Source organism: Electrona antarctica, assembly GCF_951216825.1.
Source record: "Electrona antarctica genome assembly, chromosome: 11".
NCBI classification, from domain to species: domain Eukaryota; kingdom Metazoa; phylum Chordata; class Actinopteri; order Myctophiformes; family Myctophidae; genus Electrona; species Electrona antarctica.
This window is the reverse complement of record NC_136792.1, coordinates 42,553,098-42,571,512: the sequence shown is the minus strand read 5'-3', so window position 1 is coordinate 42,571,512 and position 18,415 is coordinate 42,553,098. Positions and strand designations below refer to the sequence as shown.

General features: G+C 41.5%; 1 protein-coding gene across 3 annotated transcripts in view; it reads right to left on the bottom strand.

Annotated features, from left to right (window-relative positions):
- The window catches only part of st3gal4 (ST3 beta-galactoside alpha-2,3-sialyltransferase 4), a 56,711-nt gene that overhangs the window by 18,565 nt on the left and 19,731 nt on the right, over positions 1–18,415 (bottom strand). For 2 of the 3 annotated variants that reach the window (XM_079514426.1, XM_079514427.1), the window contains 5 exons: positions 7,380–7,461; positions 6,697–6,786; positions 5,499–5,596; positions 3,660–3,723; positions 1,296–1,391 (listed from right to left, as the gene is read on the bottom strand). In XM_079514426.1, the coding sequence (XP_079370552.1) occupies positions 1,296–1,391; positions 3,660–3,723; positions 5,499–5,596; positions 6,697–6,786; positions 7,380–7,461 (430 nt within the window). The remainder of the gene's footprint in view (positions 1–1,295; positions 1,392–3,659; positions 3,724–5,498; positions 5,597–6,696; positions 6,787–7,379; positions 7,462–18,415) is intronic. The other variant, XM_079514428.1, reaches the window with a different exon arrangement.

Sequence of the window (18,415 nt, the reverse complement as noted above, 5' to 3'; positions counted from 1 at the left end):
ACACACACACACACACACACACACACACACACAGTTTAGGCACATTGTGACCAGGCCAAACTACAGGCTGTTTGAAAAGAGGCTTAGAAAAGCTCCAAATGCATGTGTTCATTCAAAGGCTATAAATCTGATTTGTAATGCTTTTGTCCCAGGGAAAAACTAAATCCCCCGCTGCTCATTTATATTTAAAAAGTCTAACTTGGACTAACAGTTACTGGGACGAAGGCTTTGTATCAGGGTCAGATTGTCATGATGCAGCCTAATAATGTTTTCCATTGCTTTGCATGACATTGAATGTAGTTGATTGCCTTTGCATGGCAAGGCACTCTTAACACACCTGTTGGGCAGATGACTTTTTTTATTCATACTTCCTCAGAAATGTCTTCCAACAACACACACAGTATGTTGTTGGAATACATCTTGCTGACAGTATCCTGGCAGTAGTTGTATTGCAGTTAGCATTAAAATCAGTATCGCATACAACATTCTGTAAACAGCCCACAAATCTAAAATTATGGTTGATTAATAAGAATTACTACAATAAACTACAATATCAAATATTGAGTCAAAATAGCAGATTGTTAATCTTCACAAAAGATCAATTAAGTTAACCATTGTAGGTGAACGTTTTTTTTTTCTGAAGACAGAGAGGTAGGCCTACAATGTTAGCTGATTGTATTTTAGGCAGGTATAAGTTTAACCATTCAGAGGTAAATATTTGGGCAGTATTGATCATTCTAGTGTTTGATTTGTCTGTTTAAGTCACCCCAAAAATATTTATTTGAACTATTGTTTTGTCATGATTACATTCAGACAGAGCGTGAATATTACTCGGGCGCTAAAGTGACACCATTTTGACATCAGAGCTTCCACACCACAAATAAATGACAGCATCAAAAGTAGTAGCATTTTGATTCATGATCAGAGACACTTTATATAGGCTATTCTCTGACTTTGCCATTATTTACAAATGCATCCAATTAAAACAAGAAATACAAATAAATAGCATTTTCATAGCATTAAGCCCTTAATGCTCATAATGCATACCCACCAGGTTTGCCCCAGTTAGAAGATTGTACAGTTTTCTATCTTATATCATCACAAAGCTCAAATCCAAGGGATTAAGCCAAGGTGATGAGTCATTGTGGCAGCTGTTCAAAGGACATGTTCTGAGGAGTGGATTACACATTGTACAAATGCTAAAGAGAGGTTAAAATGACTATGCCGTTTTGAATTTGCTATCACTTTGGCAAACATAAATTGAGTGTTAAAATGAAACTAGTTCTCTATCTTACCGGATGACCATGTCGTACTTGTTGATTGCACTCCCCAAGGAGCTGTTTTTAATGGCAAAGCCGTTGCCTATGACTACACAGGTTCTGCAGTCCAGGCTGTGAAGAAAAACGCACGCACGCACGCACGCACGCACGCACGCACGCACGCACGCACGCACGCACACACACACACACACACACACACACACACACACACACACACACACACACACACACACACACACACACACACACGAGCACACACACACACACACACACACACACACACACTTTAACCATGTATTTATGTCCACACAAAGGAGTTGCATTCAAGGACACAAAGATTATAGGTGTCAATAAAATTGACCCGTGCGCAAAACACATCCTCAGCTACTGTATGCTTTTATTATCTGGAAAGTAAACCAGACAAAGCACAAAGGCTGGGAGAGCGCGCCCACACCCCTTCCCTCTCATTCATATCTGCTAACACAGGAAGTCTGTTTGAACCTTCCCTAAAACACCCTGGCCAACGCTCCACATGTCCTACACGTTTCTTCTCCTGGCTCCGAAACTGTGGAATAACCCCCCCCCCCCCTTGCAGTAGAACTCCAGACTCCCCATTTTCCACTGAAGTCTGAAAACGTACCTTTTCAGACTCCACCTCCCTCCCTGCCCTTTCCTTAATGTATCCCTTCTTGTCACATGTTTGATAGATGGTGTGTGCAGATCTATGCTGGTTGATTAATTGTTCACATTTGGTTATTTAGATTTGTTTTGCTTGACCACACATGCCGTGAATGTCATTTAGAAGCATGTTTAGACAGATGCAAGGTTTTATCCTGTCCTTTGTTGATAGGGTTCATGTCATTAAGTCTGATTCACATTTTTAAGTAGCCCTGGATAAGAGCATCTTCTGCCACGTCTATTGGGTGCACTGTTGAGACAGACCGGCTCACACAATGTTCGACTGCTTCCTCTTAAAAGCATATCTCTATATATCGGAAGCGCTGAAATTGCCTACTTCCTAATGTAAATCTACGTCATTTGTTGAAGCCTCATCTAGCTTGCTTGGTCAATTACCCTTCCAGTTTAATAGCGGATGACAGCTTCCTGTTTGTGGCTTTTACAAGGCGTATAGTCACAGATTCTCTGTAGCGTAGTCTAAGAGTAGTCTAGCGTGAACGACTTGATACTCTGGACAAGTGAGTCTTGGCAAAACGTCAAAACTTCTTTGATCTTATCACCCTCTATAAATCATATAACACAAAAGCGTATTCAGATGTCCAGTCCACTAAAGATTCAATCAGTTATTTACTCCCAGTGCTATGACAGTACGGTGGGTTCCAGGGACCCTCAGCGTATGTATTCATATACTGGTACCTGTTTAATGACTGTTTAATGATTTGTGATATTTATTTGTGATATATATTTGTGCAATTTCCCTGCTGGCAATAATAAACTACTACTACTACTACTACTACTACTACATCAGAGGGAACTGACGACAGCAGGATTTCCTTCAAAGCTCACTTATATTTCCAGTGCATCAACAGAAACACTTGCCCCGCCTTTGTTAATGGAACAATGATGTAGTTTTTGATTGATTGATTGAAGAATTTATTAACTGTTTGCAGAATTACAGTACATTTCAAGCACAAACTCAATACAAAAGGCTGTTAACTGTGAGTGGACGACCCAATTAAGCATTACACTTGTTTCCAATAGGGTCCACCATGTTCAAATCATCAAAACATTTAGAGACGTACAAATAGACACTTCTATAGACAGAACAGGAATTCATCATAAAGGAGGTAAAAAGGGAAAAGAAACATATACAGTGAGGGAAAAAAAGGGGTGGGCGGTGGGGGGGATTCACGTTCAGCTCCGTTAATTTGTTTGTTTTCCTTGGAGGAGCTGCGTTGGGTCCCCAAGTCGGCTCCGTGGCCGTACCTTGAGTTGGCTGTGTGGCCGTGACCGTCTCTTGTGTTGTCCTTGTCACACAAAAACTAGCATGTTACACATCAGTGTGCATTGAGTAGCTTGATGCACAACAATTATGTAGTCACACCTATCTCAGAGTGTAATTAGTCCACCCATTCTAACGTCCTAACATCTTATTTACATGTAGCTATACAGTGCATGGTAAGCAGGGTACATACTGTACGTAGCTACTGTACAGTTGACGCGGAATAAAAGTGAAGTTTGATATAAAACCCTGCTGTCATTCGGTATCAAAGTGGCCTTAATTGGCAAGGAGCAACAGACTGGCTAGCAGCACGTCTGCCAACCCCGGCGTGTCTGGGGATCAGCAGCGCTAGAGTGCAGTTTCGGCAATAAGTCGGTTTTGGTCATGTACCAATTTGGCTATAGTGTACACATACTTACTTTTCGATGTTGGCAGGCATTTTGGAATTGGCAATAATAGCTAGGACCTTCAGTAGCAGCAGTTCTGGGGGGGAAAGCAAGAAAAAAAATCTGTTTTAGAAAGCCGCGACTGTTTTGGAAACTTTTACACCTATCAGGTGCTCCAACAATGAGTAATTGCATTGATATAATGTATTAAGCATTGCCTTATAAAGCTTCAATAAAACCAAACAAATAAATGTGCTAGCAATCAGAAAAAGTCTAACAATAAAAATAATAATAATAATAAAAAGTCTAAAAATCACAATATTAAAAAGAACACAGTACAGCACAGTGCATAACCTTGTAGATTGTCCTGTGTTCATAATGTTTCATGTTAAACCTCACATGTCCCTAATTGTACGTCCTGCTAAATGACCACTCTGGGTTTAAGTGAAAAGCACAGGACTAGAGCATAATAATCCCGGGCTCCCCCAGAGTTAGTGTCGAAGTGTCCTTGAGCAAGACTCTGAACCCCTAATTGCTCCCGATGTGCAAGTTGGTGCCTTGCATGGTTTCCTCTGCCATTCGTGTGTGAATGGGTGAATGTAATGCACAATCTATGTAATGCGCTTTGGATAAAAGCGCTATATAAATGCACCATTTACCATTATAGAATTACAGTTAATAGATATTTGTGTAAAATGTTGAGGCACGTCTGTGGCCTATGGGCAGTGTGCACAAGAAATACGGTGCATGTCCAGCTATTCGTATGATTAGCTCTGGACGCACGCACGCACGCACACAAGGAATGACAACAGCGCAAGGATTGTTTCCTCAGGTGGATGCAAGGTCAGGCTAATGTTGATGGTTCCTGTTTCCCGTGCAGAGGCTGAGAACACAATGTTGTTGTCGAATGTGTGTGTCCCCAATGACATTGGCAATGTAGAAGTGAAACCTTTCTCTACAGTTGGAGGCCATCGATATTGTCCTTTTCTTTTTGCTGAGGTTTGCGTGATCTGCGCAAAAGGACAGTTAACCCATTTTGGGCGGGAACCCCTTTTGGTGTTTTAAACATTGTTATAATTTAGCTATTGAAAAATAGCAGATCTACAAGCTCATAGCGCGCCACCGAGTGGCGCGCTACGAGCTTGTAGGTCTGCTATTTTTGAAAAATCGTGAAAATATTTATTTCAGAAAACTGGAGGATTTAGAAGGATTTTTAAAAGTTTTGAGGTCAGGCCTAAATGGGTCAAATGATAAGGGACAATATCGGTGGCACCCAACTGTACACACACCCCTTGACTCATGCATGCGGAGTCAAGGCAGGAGGGTGATTTTGTGGTGTATGACACCACATTCCTTTCGGCCATTGGGCATTACTGTCATGATGTATTTTTTTCCCTTTATCTTTATCTCAGACCCAGAGAGAGAAAGAGAGTTGCGACACGTGTCGCTTTGATCTCGCCGCAAAGCTGGCTGCAATGGGCTGTAGTTCCAAACATTGGAACTTTCTCAAAGAGATGAGAATGAGAACTTCCACATTCCATTCTTACACTGGGAGGCTATGCTAGTGACGTAACTCTCTCTCTCTCTCTCTCTCTCTCTCTCTCTCTCTCTCTCTATGGGTCTGCTTTATCTTAAAACAACAAACGCATAAACAAAAAATAACATTGCGTTTCTGATAACGGTACTGAATTACAGTTTTACGCACATAACATGAGTTTACCCCCATATGATTCAACAACAAAAAGTCTGTATTATTGATAAACCTTCATGCCTGAAGGTTTAGTGGTCTGTGGTTTGATGATGGCCACCACTGTAAGCCAAGCATAAAGACAATAGGATAAAGGAATAAAGGATAAAGTTGAGTGGACGTACCACTGCCCTTAATGCCGTAGGGTAATGCCAGCTTTGACAGATGCTCTCGCCAGAAGAAATCCTCCAGCTTGAGGAAAAGCTTTGTCTGTCTGCTAATGCTGCATGGGACATGGAAGAAGAGAGGGAATGACTGCACAGTCTTGTACAAAGAATGTATCCGTGTGTGTCATAATTAAAGTATGTGGCGGTCAGAGAAAAAAACCATATACGTTCATTTGAATGAGAAAATGGACACGGCGGACACCAGGCCGTGGCACCGCTGCGTCAAACACAGAACAATGGACAATACAATGTGTGCTGCCAAATCCTGTATTTTTCTAGTGTTCTGAGCAAAAACCTCCACTGATGTGCATGCAGTACCATCCTAATTGTTAAACGCTTTAGTGTCTAATGATCAGGTGTGTGTGTGTGTGTGTAAACCTGTGTTCAGTTGGTATTATTTCCCAATACAGTATATGTATTTGTCATTCAACAACAATTCCCCTAATTAAAATGGATGCTTTTCACTGCTAGAGAGCAGGGTAATAATCTAACAATAATCATTCACAGACAGACCCTGTGGAGTGTAATGGGATGTAGCACTATAATAAAATGTATTTCTTGTGTGTTTGGTAGTTGGGCATTTAGCATGCCAGCTACCCTACTGTTTCACACTCCAGCTGTTTATGACCTACTCTTGTTTGACAGTGAGTCTATCAGGAGATTATGCCTGATTTATAATAAGGGGAAAAAACTGTCACAAAACAGTTGTGTGTATTGGTATAAATTAGCAATTAGCCTCCTGCTCCAGCTAGCTCTCTGCAATTGATCAGGCTACATCTTTGTAAGGCCAGGTGGCCTGATTATTGTGAAGGCCTCCTGGTACTAAAGAACTTGAGCATCTTTTAAAAAAAGAACTGAATGCTGCTCAAGTTAACCCTCTCTCTCGCTCGACAATTTGAAATCGAAAGGCTGTTCCAGAGCAGCACTTTAATGGAGATTGAATTAAAGAATTCTTTCCTTTCATTATAAAAGTGTGTTCTTTCTCGCAGAAATATGCTGACTTTTGCTTAATATGACTGGGCGAGAGCAGCCCTGAATTTCCAAGGAGCTAGGCTGGCACCTCGGATTCCAGTAAAAATGTTGGCATAGCATCATCCCCTTGACAATCCATCCCCTCCCTTCAGGTCTTAAAACACGCAGACATGCCATTACTCACTTAAAGTTGAGGCTCTCCCACTTTTTCTGAGTTAGCCAGCCACCGCACAGCGACTTGCTGCTATTCGGAGACTTACTGGTGCCTCCATAGCTGAAAGACAGGCACATGGAACACAGGGGTTCATGAAAGCTGGCATGTGCACCTCTGCTGACTTCTTATAAGCACACTGTGCCAATAGCACTTAGAAAGTGGACATGTTTTAGGTGCCCAAATTGACCACCATTTTAGCTACTCTCTGACCTCTGGGGTAATTGGAATGCAAGCTTCATTGGTAGTGGGCTGTGTCAATATCTGGTGACTCAGCAGACTGACTGCGTTTTCCAAATATGTGTAGATGTCTAGCAGACAATTTCTATGTCGGACACACACACACACACACACACAGACAGACAGACAGACACAGACAGACAGACAGACAGACAGACAGACAGACAGACAGACAGACAGACAGACAGACAGACAGACAGACAGACAGACAGACAGACACAGACAGACAGACAGACAGACAGACACAGACAGACAGACAGACAGACAGACAGACAGACAGACAGACAGACAGACAGACAGACAGACAGACAGACAGACAGACACAGACAGACAGACAGACAGACACAGACAGACAGACAGACAGACAGACAGACAGACAGACAGACAGACAGACAGAAAATGACTGATATATTCACCTCTGAAGGAAGGCGTGGGAGCAGTAATAGGTGACAAAGGAGACCAGGAACAGGGCGATGACGAAGAACCTAAGGCACCATGCTGAGGAAACAGGAGAAATGGTTGGATGTCATTTTTTTTTATTTGATGTGTCAAAATAATGACTTCCCTATTTTGTGAATGGCACACTTTATTATTATTATAATGTTCTACAAACTCACAACAATGCATCTCGTTGTGTGTGAGCTTGTAGATCAGCTATTTCTGCAATTCATCATACTAGACTAAGGAAAACAAGAATTGCTCAATTATCAATTAATTACCAGCTGTTACCTTATATCTCCAGAATTGTGCTATGAAATGTAAATATCTGTATTTGTGTGTGTGTGTGTGTGTGTGTGTGTGTGTGTGTGTGTGATACTTTGACTACAAATATATATTTTTGTAACCCATTTTTCACCCTTGTGTCAATTATCTAATGTGATCCTGGACTCTACACACCCTCCGCCAACCTGGGGAGAGCAACGGACTTGAACTCATGCTTCCTTCATGCATGAGTGTCCAAGTTGCTCCTTTACATCGGACAGGGGGGAGTTTCCCTGGTTGGACGTAGCACGTGGAAGGAACACGTTATTCCAACCAGTTCCTTTCCCCTCCATCAGGCGCCTCGGCTGGCCAGGGGGAGGCAGTTTAGAGACCAGGATTACTGCATGTTTTTTGTGAGGGTACCTACCCTAGGGGACACGGGGAGAACATGCAAACTCCACACAGAAAGGCCCTTTCGCCAACCCTGCCTCGGGTATGGGCACTGATGACGCGGAGGAGAGGACACGCCACCAGCACCCACAGCGTCCCGAGTGGGAATCAAACCCAGGACCTTCTAGCTGTGAGGCGACAGCACTACCGACTGTGCCACAGTGCCCCGACTACAGATATTTGTCTGTCAAAAGCTCCCACAACATTTCTATCCTGGATCATCCCACATGCAAAAGTCCAGACCATACATTCTATACAGTAGATGTACATCCTTACATCTCCTATTTTGTGTTTTGCTTATCGTTTCCCCTTCTTGTGCCTTTAATACTATAAACAAATGACTACATATTTGTCCTGTGTCACTTCCTACTACTGTGCTGCCATGACAACTGAATTCCCCTCGCGGGGGGATCAATAACGGTTTATTTATTAATTTATCGATCCTGATGTCCGAGAACTCATGCCAAACTAAACAAAAGTTGAACTGAGCTTGCCTTCCCAATCAGTGCAAATGTCAGGGTTTTTTTTATGTTAAAACAAAATATGTTAATTAGAAAAGTAAGGACTGCTAGACAGCACAGTCCATGTTTTAGTCCAGGTGAAGAAGAGAAAACATTCTAAGCAGGGACAGGCCCTGAAATTCATCGATGGCGGGTGGAAACCATATCCAAAATGGATTCAAATTCAAAAATAGCAGATCTCCAATCTCAAAACGTGTCTCTTTGCGCTGAGTTTTGAGCTTGGATGTCTATCTGCTACTTTTGAGCGGTGCCTTCGCTCCATAACACAGCTATGTGTGTCTCTATGTATGTGTACGTGTGTCTGTCTCTGTGTCCGAGCACGGACAGCTGGAACACCTAAAGTGGCCAGTAGAGTACAGCACAGAGTAAAGTGGCACAGACTCCACAGAGTACACTTTCCTGGGGGTCTGGATGTTCCGGCGACCCCCCGGCGACCCCCACACGGACACCCGGGGACCCCCACACGGACGCCCGGGGACCCCCACACGGACACCCGGGGACCCCCACATGGACGCCCGGGGACCCCCACACGGACGCCCGGGGACCCACACATGGTAACTGTCATTTCTTGACCGTTTCGGACACGGGCCGGCTCACCGGAACCGGGCCGGCACCCTGCACGTGTTCCTGTGGGTCTGGATGTTCCGGGAAAAATTAAGTACAGTAAAGAGCACAGTACAGTACAGTAACTATAAATACATGTATAGTTGCACCGCTCAGTTAACAACTTCAGGTGTGATTTTGATACTTCTGTGTGAAGCTGTACGTAGTGTGATCAAGTAAGGGTTTTCTTTTTTTTTCAATTTACGTTTTATTGAATTTTAATCAAACGTACATGTAAACGAAACGACTGACAATTGACAATACATACAACCGAAAACAAAACAAAACAAGACAATATACGTACAATACACACAAGGGGAGATATCTGCCTCTCTTCCCTATTGATCATAATACATAAGTACCTCAAACAGGTGCATATACAGGTTAAACAGGTTTAACTGAATTTATACAAAATCAGGTCTTATGGTAGAAACATGAGTAATCCATCTAAACCAGTTATCTGTGAAGACTTCAACTTGACCTCTAAAGCTGAATGTAATTCTCTCCATAATAAATATACTTAAATCAATCCATTCATTTATATTTGGTATAACATTTGTAAGCCACTTTTTTGTTAAGGCTTTTTTGGATGCCACCAGCAATGCCCTCAGTAGATACTGATCCTGCTTTGCAAATTGAAGTCCTTCCAGATCTGCAAGATACATGGTTTTAAAATCAAAAGGAATGTCAACACCAAAAACTGCTTCCAGGACACTGTGGACACTTCTCCAAAATGGAACCACAGAAGGGCAACTCCAGAAAACATGAAAATGATTCGCCAATGTTTCCCCACAGAGTCTCCAACAGTCCGACTGATACATGTAATGTATTTTCTGAGCTGGAGTGCAAAAGAAACGACTCACATTTTTCCAGCTGAATTCTCTCCATGTGGGGGAACTACTCATTTTTCCACTGATGTTTACATATTCTTTCCCATTCTTCTGCTGATATAGTAAGGTTGCCCTCTGTTTCCCATCTTGCTTTAATATTCAGAGTATTATCTCCTTTCATGTTTTGAAGCACTACATATACATTTGAAACTATCTTTTGATAAGTAGAGTCTGCATACGCATTTTGGAAAATCTTAATGATCTCTACTCCTGTTGCATCTTCTCTTCTTAATAGCTTTCTATTTATAAAGTCTCTGATTTGTAGGTACCTAAAAAGGTCCCGATTCTGTAAATTAAATTTGTCTTTCAGGTCCTGGAAGCTCATCACATTACCCTGTTTTAAAAGAGTACAATATGCAGAGAGGCCATTCCCAATCCAACCTCTAAACCTCATGTCATGTGTACTAGGTCTGAAGTCTGGATCATATGCAAACCATTTGAGAATTCCAATTTTGTCCTTCAGTTTATATCTCCTAATTATTTCACACCACACCTTCAATGAACCTGTTATCATCAGATTCTGAGGATCCGACAAGTGTTTGACCAAGGATGGGTCTCCCACCAACATATTAATAGGTAGACCCCTTCCCATTGAACCCTCTATTTCTTTCCATCTTGATTTATAACTTGGCTTATCAATGGTCGGATTTGAGCTGCTCTATAATAATCTCTCAAACATGGAAGGGCCAATCCCCCTCTTTCCTTTGAAGTAAGGGTTTTCAACTGATTATGAACCAGAGACCACCAATCTGGCTAAGAATCAACCTGGGGACCAATGTTGTGTTGGGAGGGGATATGGGCATGCATGGTGTGGGGGAAGCTTGAAATTAAATAATGACTATTAAGGGCTACATTCAATTTGTTGCAAGGACACAATACTACGTGCAACAAATAAAAACATACTGAAATATGCTAGTGGTCTAGAGCTCAAAAAAGGTTATAAACCACTGATGGATTCTATCCCACGGTTACCCTAAATCCGTTCTCAACTTCTATATTAAACTCATGTTAACTCATGTTAACTGATATACTGTATTGATACAGTATGTATTGATACAGTATGTATCAATTATTATTAGTAGTAGTATTACTGATATATAAGCAGACACATGCGATTAAATGGGCACACAAAGCTTGTAGCCCCTCAAAAAGAGAGGTTCAACATATTAATTGCTTTGTGCTATGTCCATATTACCGCGGGGCGGGCGGACGGGTCAAGGTTTTCAGCGCAATTATCGGCGGCTGGCGGGGCGGGCCCCCCCTCCCAAAAAAGGAGGGGAAAAAAGCATTCCGGTACCTGCTCTCCTGTGTCTACTGTCTACTCCTCCTGCTGAAACCATCAGCTTGTTGTTCTGTTGTTCATCAATGTGTTGCTTATGAAAGGGCGCTTTAGTCCCTGCCTTTTTGACCATTGGAGAAAAGTGCCCTCTCCGTTCTGAGGCTCTGAACCTCGACCGTCATCAGCGCAATGAGCACATCTGCACCAAATCTTTCTTAATTGAGCGCGGTGCTGTGCAGGCGTGCACAGTGCGCTGCACACACAGAATTATAGCAGATGTACAAGCTCACAACGGGTCGCAGGTGACGCGTTGTGAGCTTGTAGAGCGGCTATTTTGGGTGTGCGGTACCGCCGCCGCGCAACGAAGTTGAAGTAGCCTATACACAATCAAAACTAAAATGAGCATGAGATTTATTCATTTCGAGCGAACTACGCTGCTGCAGACAGTGCACACACAACCCAAACGAGTGAAGTGAACTGCTCCGTCATATTAGTATGTCATGTCACCTATGTGTAAGTGTTACTGTTCATTTAAATCATTTGTTACGACTCACACAGGAAAGAGGGACAACGCCTGCAGCTCTCTCTCTCTCTCTCTCTCTCTCTCTCTCTCTCTCTCTCTAACGAGCGACCTGCTCTGCATGGGTTTTTCATACGGTGTCCTCCCCTCTCTCTCTCAACGCAATTGAATGGACTGGACTTGCTGGGTGTTGAAAAGCCGGTCGCTAGGTTACTTTTTGTTTTCGCGGGCCGCGGGGCGGGCAGGCTGTTGATTAATATATGGTTTTGCGGGGCAGGGTGGTGGGCCAGGTGCGGGCTGGCTCCCGTGGCGGGACGGGACGGACGGGTTATGAAAAAAAGCCGGCCCGCGCATCACTAATGTGCAGTGTAATATGTGCTCTTGATCTTTTAGTACTTTTGACAGGTGGGCCTATATGTACACATATAGGCACTTATTGGCATTTATAGACACAAAACGTCAATAAATTAATCACTCAAACAATCAACATGGTTTGTATTTTATTGTATTTTGATCCCTACATCTCTGCTTCATATTTTGACATGATAGTCAAGTCTGTTGATTCCAAGCAGTGTATATTCAAAGTAGGCCTACTCTAATGACATGGGCAAAACAATATTATATTAGGAAAATGATCTTAAGTAATGTACAGTAGACCTAGACTTTGGCAAAGCCAACATGGTACATCATTATCAGACCTACATCTTTCCCCCCAACGTATTGTTTCTGCCCAACATGATTGGAGGTTTTAGAGCAGTGACAATTTTAGAAAAATAATAGTCAGTGATGTAAATAGGTTTTCAATGTAATGAGTCCCGGGATGCAGGGATGGTCTTTTAGATGAGTCCCAGGGACATTTGATGTCATTTTTACAAATTGCAGCATTTAACTACCATTTCATTTTATATGGTTATATTCATGTAGAAAACAGAAGAATAAATTATTATTATAACTAAAGCTAGTGTGTGTATTATTTGTACTGTACATGCAGAGTACAGTAGTGCATCCCGTGGATGCAGAGGTACTTGTTTTATTGCGTCCCTTAACTATAAACTGCGTTTTGGGATGCAAAATGCACCCTATTTTAATCTCTGTGCATACTTTACATTTACATGACTTTGACTACGACCCTGTCATAATCTGCAGTCCATTGCCCATGCGAAATGAACACGGCATTCAAATTAACTTTGTTAAACTATACCAAAGAATATGGAATGGTTTAAAGCCGAATTCATTTATAATGTTGCATCCTGTGTAAAGCACTGATGTTGTTTATTTTATATTTTTGGTCCGTGGGGTAACTTTATGATTATGGGACTATTGGTTGACGTGGTGGAATAACAACTGATGCAAGGGGGAACGAGAGGTCTTACATCTGGCTTACATCTTATCTTCTTATATGGATGGGCAGCCTATTCAGTAGTACTAGAAATACAGTAAAATACAGGTATCAAAAAGGTCAGCTCAATCACTGACTCAAGTACTGAACAGTTTAAGTCCAAATTTTATTCTGACCCCTCCACGAAAAGGGCTAGTTGTCCTGACCCCTTATCCATCATTTATACATTATGGATAATTAGTGTGGACTTAAACTGTTATTCATCTATAGTATTAGTCAAGAACAGTTGGCTGGCAGGGGGCAAATTAACCCTAGCCTATCCCTGCTGTATCCTCCATTAGTGCGCACCTGTATCCCCTTGCAATCAGCACAGCACAGTTTAGAATAGGGTCACATTCTCACCTAATACTTCGTTAGACTCGAATGCGAATGGGCGGAGAATTTGGATTCTTGCATATTTAATTTGCTGCGGTTTGCCTTCACACTGGCTGTGTCAGGCGCAGCAAGGAAACATAGCAGGGAATTTTATCAATGTGTTCAGAAAGCCGTGTTGTTAAAAAATATACTTCGAGTAGAACTTTTCACGTAAAGTGAGGGTAACGGATGCACTGTGTCGTCGGGGACTTACTGTGTCTCTCTCTGTGTGTGTGTGTGTGTGTGTGTGTGTGTGTGTGTGTGTGTGTGTGTGTGTGTGTGTGTGTGTGTGTGTGTGTACGTGTGTACGTGTGTGCGTGTGTGTGTGTGTGTGTGTGTGTGTGTGTGTGTGTGTGCGCGCGCGCCAGCCACTGTTCTTTTGGGCACATGTACGAGGCACAGCGGAGACGGGAGCGCAAAAATGAACCGAAGTTAACAATAGTATAGCCCACTCCCAGAGTCCCATTGATGATCCGATCACAATTATTATGCATATGCCATGTTAGCTATACAGTTTATAGATCATGCTGAGCTAAACATGTGTTTTAATTTTGAAGTATTTATATTTAAACAAGATGAAGAAAGTCTCCACTCTCCACTCGGATCCCCACACAGTGACAGCCCTCCGTGTTTACGCACGACAGACAGACAGAATATTCTGTACACTGCAGTGTTTTTTATGTGTTTCCTTAAGCAATATATTAATGTGCTCGTCCTCATATTTCGATGAGGGCTTAATTCGGTCTCCTTATTTGACCACGTCACATGATAACGGGACATCTTTGCACTGCGTAAAATTAATATCCCTTCTCCGTCGCCAACTGTGTTTAGCTCCTTATCCGCCACATGATAGTTTGCTTCATTTCCTTTATTTGCTGAGAGTATTCATTTTGTTTGCATGCATTCAGTTTGCATGTTTAGGCAGGTGATGTTTGCATGCTTTAGACAGGTGATGTTTAGCCTGGGCCCGTTCCACGAAACTTGGATTAGAGCCAACCGGGATTTAATAGATATCCTGGTTTAATATATCCTGGATCAGCGATTAACCGGTTTCATGAAAGCTGGTAATTAAAGTTTTGTTTATTCAATATTTCAGGGTATACAGTACATCAAATAATTTGACAGTATATGTGACACACCCATATGGAACATACCAAAGAGATAACTGTGTGTAGATGTACTGTACATATAAATGTCGTGACCACTATATGAAAATATTGTATAGTCCTATGCTAACAGGGAAGTGATGATAGTTACAAACCACATAACCTGAATCAAGTTTTGAAACAAAAACACAAAAGTACGACAAGACAAGGCAAGGCAAGGCAAGGCAAGACAAGACAAGACAAGACAAGACAAGACAAGACAAGACAAGACAACATGGCATGGTCATTGGTCACCCCTCCAAAACACAATGGACGTGGCAGTGCACCCACACATGGTTCCTAATAATAAATATACTGGACAACCCAGCTGCGTCGGGAATCATATATCTAGTATGCTCAGATTCAGGATTAAACTCATTCAATCTGGAATAGTTTGGAACTGCAAGTCAGAGGAAGGAGCCCCATGTGTCTTCAAATTTGGATGAAAGATGGTTAATCTTGCCAGATTAATTTAACCAGTTAACCTGGATATGTTGAGGCTTGATTCGGTTTCATGAAAGTGATGCTACATTAGTTACCATGGAAACTAATGCTTTGGATTTAGCCTGCTCCGGGACCAGGCTAACAGCCAGGTTTAACCTAATCCTGATGTCTTTACTGTTCATTAAGCAGTCAAACTGATCACAAACCAATGATGTTTTCCACACTTATTCAATTATTATGGGTTTATGTTGCCTTATTTTTATCGGTCTGCATTAAACGACTAATTTAAGCACTATATAAAATCAAAGAACCAAAATATATAGGCTGCACATCATGACAGCTTGTAGATCAGCTGCTTTTGGTGAATGTTCCCCAGAATAGGTTTGCTGTCAAGCAAACCTATTATCTACCATGCAAGTGCACGGTTAAGAATAATTATTATATTATATTATATTATATATATTTTTTTTTTGTAAAAGTGAAAACCACTAAATATTACCATTACTCATTGTTTTACAACATATTACCATTGTAACGTTTCACCCACTATTGAACCCATGACCCACAGTTCACCTGTCTGGACAACAACCCCCTTCCCCAAAGGTAGCTCCCTCAGAGGAGGGAGTTATGGCCAAATATCACAATGCGACAATACCATTATGCTTACAATATTAAGAATTCTGTTTTAAGTTAATAGTAGTGGTAAAATGTAAACTATATTTTTGGGGTAGTTAATGATTCAGTCTATCCACTATTGAGAGTAGTCTCTTTAATTACAGCAGCAGTATTTATTTTAGAAGCTTAAGTCCTTGTATCAGTAAGTCTTGAATAGATTAGTAAAGATACTGAGATATACAGAAGGGGGCAGTAATGCAACTATTAAGGATGCAAACTGCCATAATACTCCATGAAGAAGAAGGATCAGTAAATCTGTGTTCCACCGAATGGGTCTAGAGACAAAAAGCCAGGCTGTCTATTCAGCCAGGCTTTATGATCCTGGCTCGCTAAATCCGCCCATTCTAAGCCTCGCTTGGCTTTAGTGGAACGGAATAAACCAGGCTGTAAAGACCAGGATTTAAAAAGCCTGGTTTTGGCCTAAATCCTGGATTAGTTAATCCAAGTTTCGTGGAACAGGCCCCAGGTGTACCACACACATGCTTTCTGTACAACCTGACGTCACTTCAGTAAAATCCCTTAAACCCAAGTGTTTGCACCACCTGAAGCGGTGCAAAGCTTCCGAACCCCACAATACAGGGACAACATGCACTACCTCCACGGACCCCACAATACAGGGACAACATGCACTACCTTCACGGACCCCACAATACAGGGACAACATGCACTACCTTCACGGACCACGGACAAAACACAAAAGGTTAACATATGGAAATAAGAGGTTTCTGTCTGACAGCAACTAATACATTTTTAAAAAACAGTGAAATTATTCGACCCTATATTCTTCGCAGAGGGGATACATTGTTGAGCGGTGCATACCTCCAATAACTGGCCGTGTGTGTCCCTATTTCATGGTCATTGAAAGGCCCCTCACTTCACACCCGTGTGAAGTGAGGGGCCTCAGGGGCGCTAATATATTTATAAGTCTGTGGTGATGTAAAACAAACGGTGACAAAACAAACATTAAATTCTCTTTATCTTTAAAACAAACATTGAACTAAAAACTAACATTAAACCGCCCTTCATTGTCAATGGCGTTTTTAGAACAAACATTGAACTAAAAACAAACATTAAATTATCTTTATTGTTAATGGTATTAGATGTTTGTGTTAGGGACAAGATGACGTAAATTTACCCCCTGCAAAAGAGGGTGAAAAATCTGCTTTGGATATAATATATATATATATATATATATATATATAATATATATATATATATATATATATATAAGCAATATTACACAAGAGGGGGTGGTTTAACACTCCCCTGCGGGCTCGTTTTCGGAACTCGAAATCTATACACTTTCGGAACTCGCCCTGCGGGCTCGTTCCTGTAGCATCGCAGGCGTGCATTAATGGCGTTAAACCACCCCCTCGAGTGTAATATTGCAATTATACAACAGTAGTCACTACGACCAACTTCTGCTTTTTGCCTTCTTCTGCTTATATACATTTTTTCCTTATGCTGGCATACACAGCGTATTTGTGCTGCAGCCAAACAGTTACTGTCGGCTGATGCATGATTTATACTCGCAAGTTGTATAAATTAAGTATTAGTTATACTATAAAAGCGGATCTACAAGTTGTATAAATCATGTATTAGTTATACTAAAAAGCCGATCTACAACACATCGCATCATGATATGTTTTAACTTATAAAGTTAAGAGTATAAATTAAGCATGACATCTTATTATTATACACTGCTGTGATGTAACTCTATCGAGTATATAGGCCTACCTTGTCCTTTTCTCTACTTCACTTACCTCTATGTCGGAATTGATATGCACATATCCTGACATAACTAAGAACAAGTCCGGCAAGTAACTCCATCGTTGAGCCATATGGATGAAACTTTCTCTCCCTCTTCCTCTATAGATTTCCATAATCCTCCTGGTGACTTTCTTTACTAAATGAAGGGAGTGGGGATGAGCAGGTGCGCTCCAAGGTGCGCTCTGCTCCAACCAGAGCAGACAACACTTTGTATACAAAGTGAATGAGCACACCAAAGCCTTTTGTTACCCGTATTTGCTTCTATTCAAAAGCGGCAAAGTGCACAATGTAGAGTGTAGAAGCCATTTCACAGGGTTTTTTTTGTATTTTCTGATTATTATTATTATGATTATGCTGTTATTATTTAGCTTATTAGTTAATTGGATTATTGTTTTGGGCACCAAGCCCAAAAGCCTAGGCAAGGGCTCAATTATGGATAGGCTAGAAAGAGAGGGCATGACTTATGATTGTTTATAGGATGTTGTGTACTGTTGTTTTGTCTGTTTTTGTCTGCCTTTTATTTTTCAACTTTTATTGATCCTGTATTTAAGGTTTGTTTGTCTTGTTTTCTGTTGTCTTTGGGGTGAAAATCCAATGTATTTATTCTTGTACGTTATACTTATGGGGTTTATTAAGAGAAGCTGTTAATGCTTCTGTGGAGAAAAAAAACCTGGGTGGAAATATGTTTTTTACCAGCGCC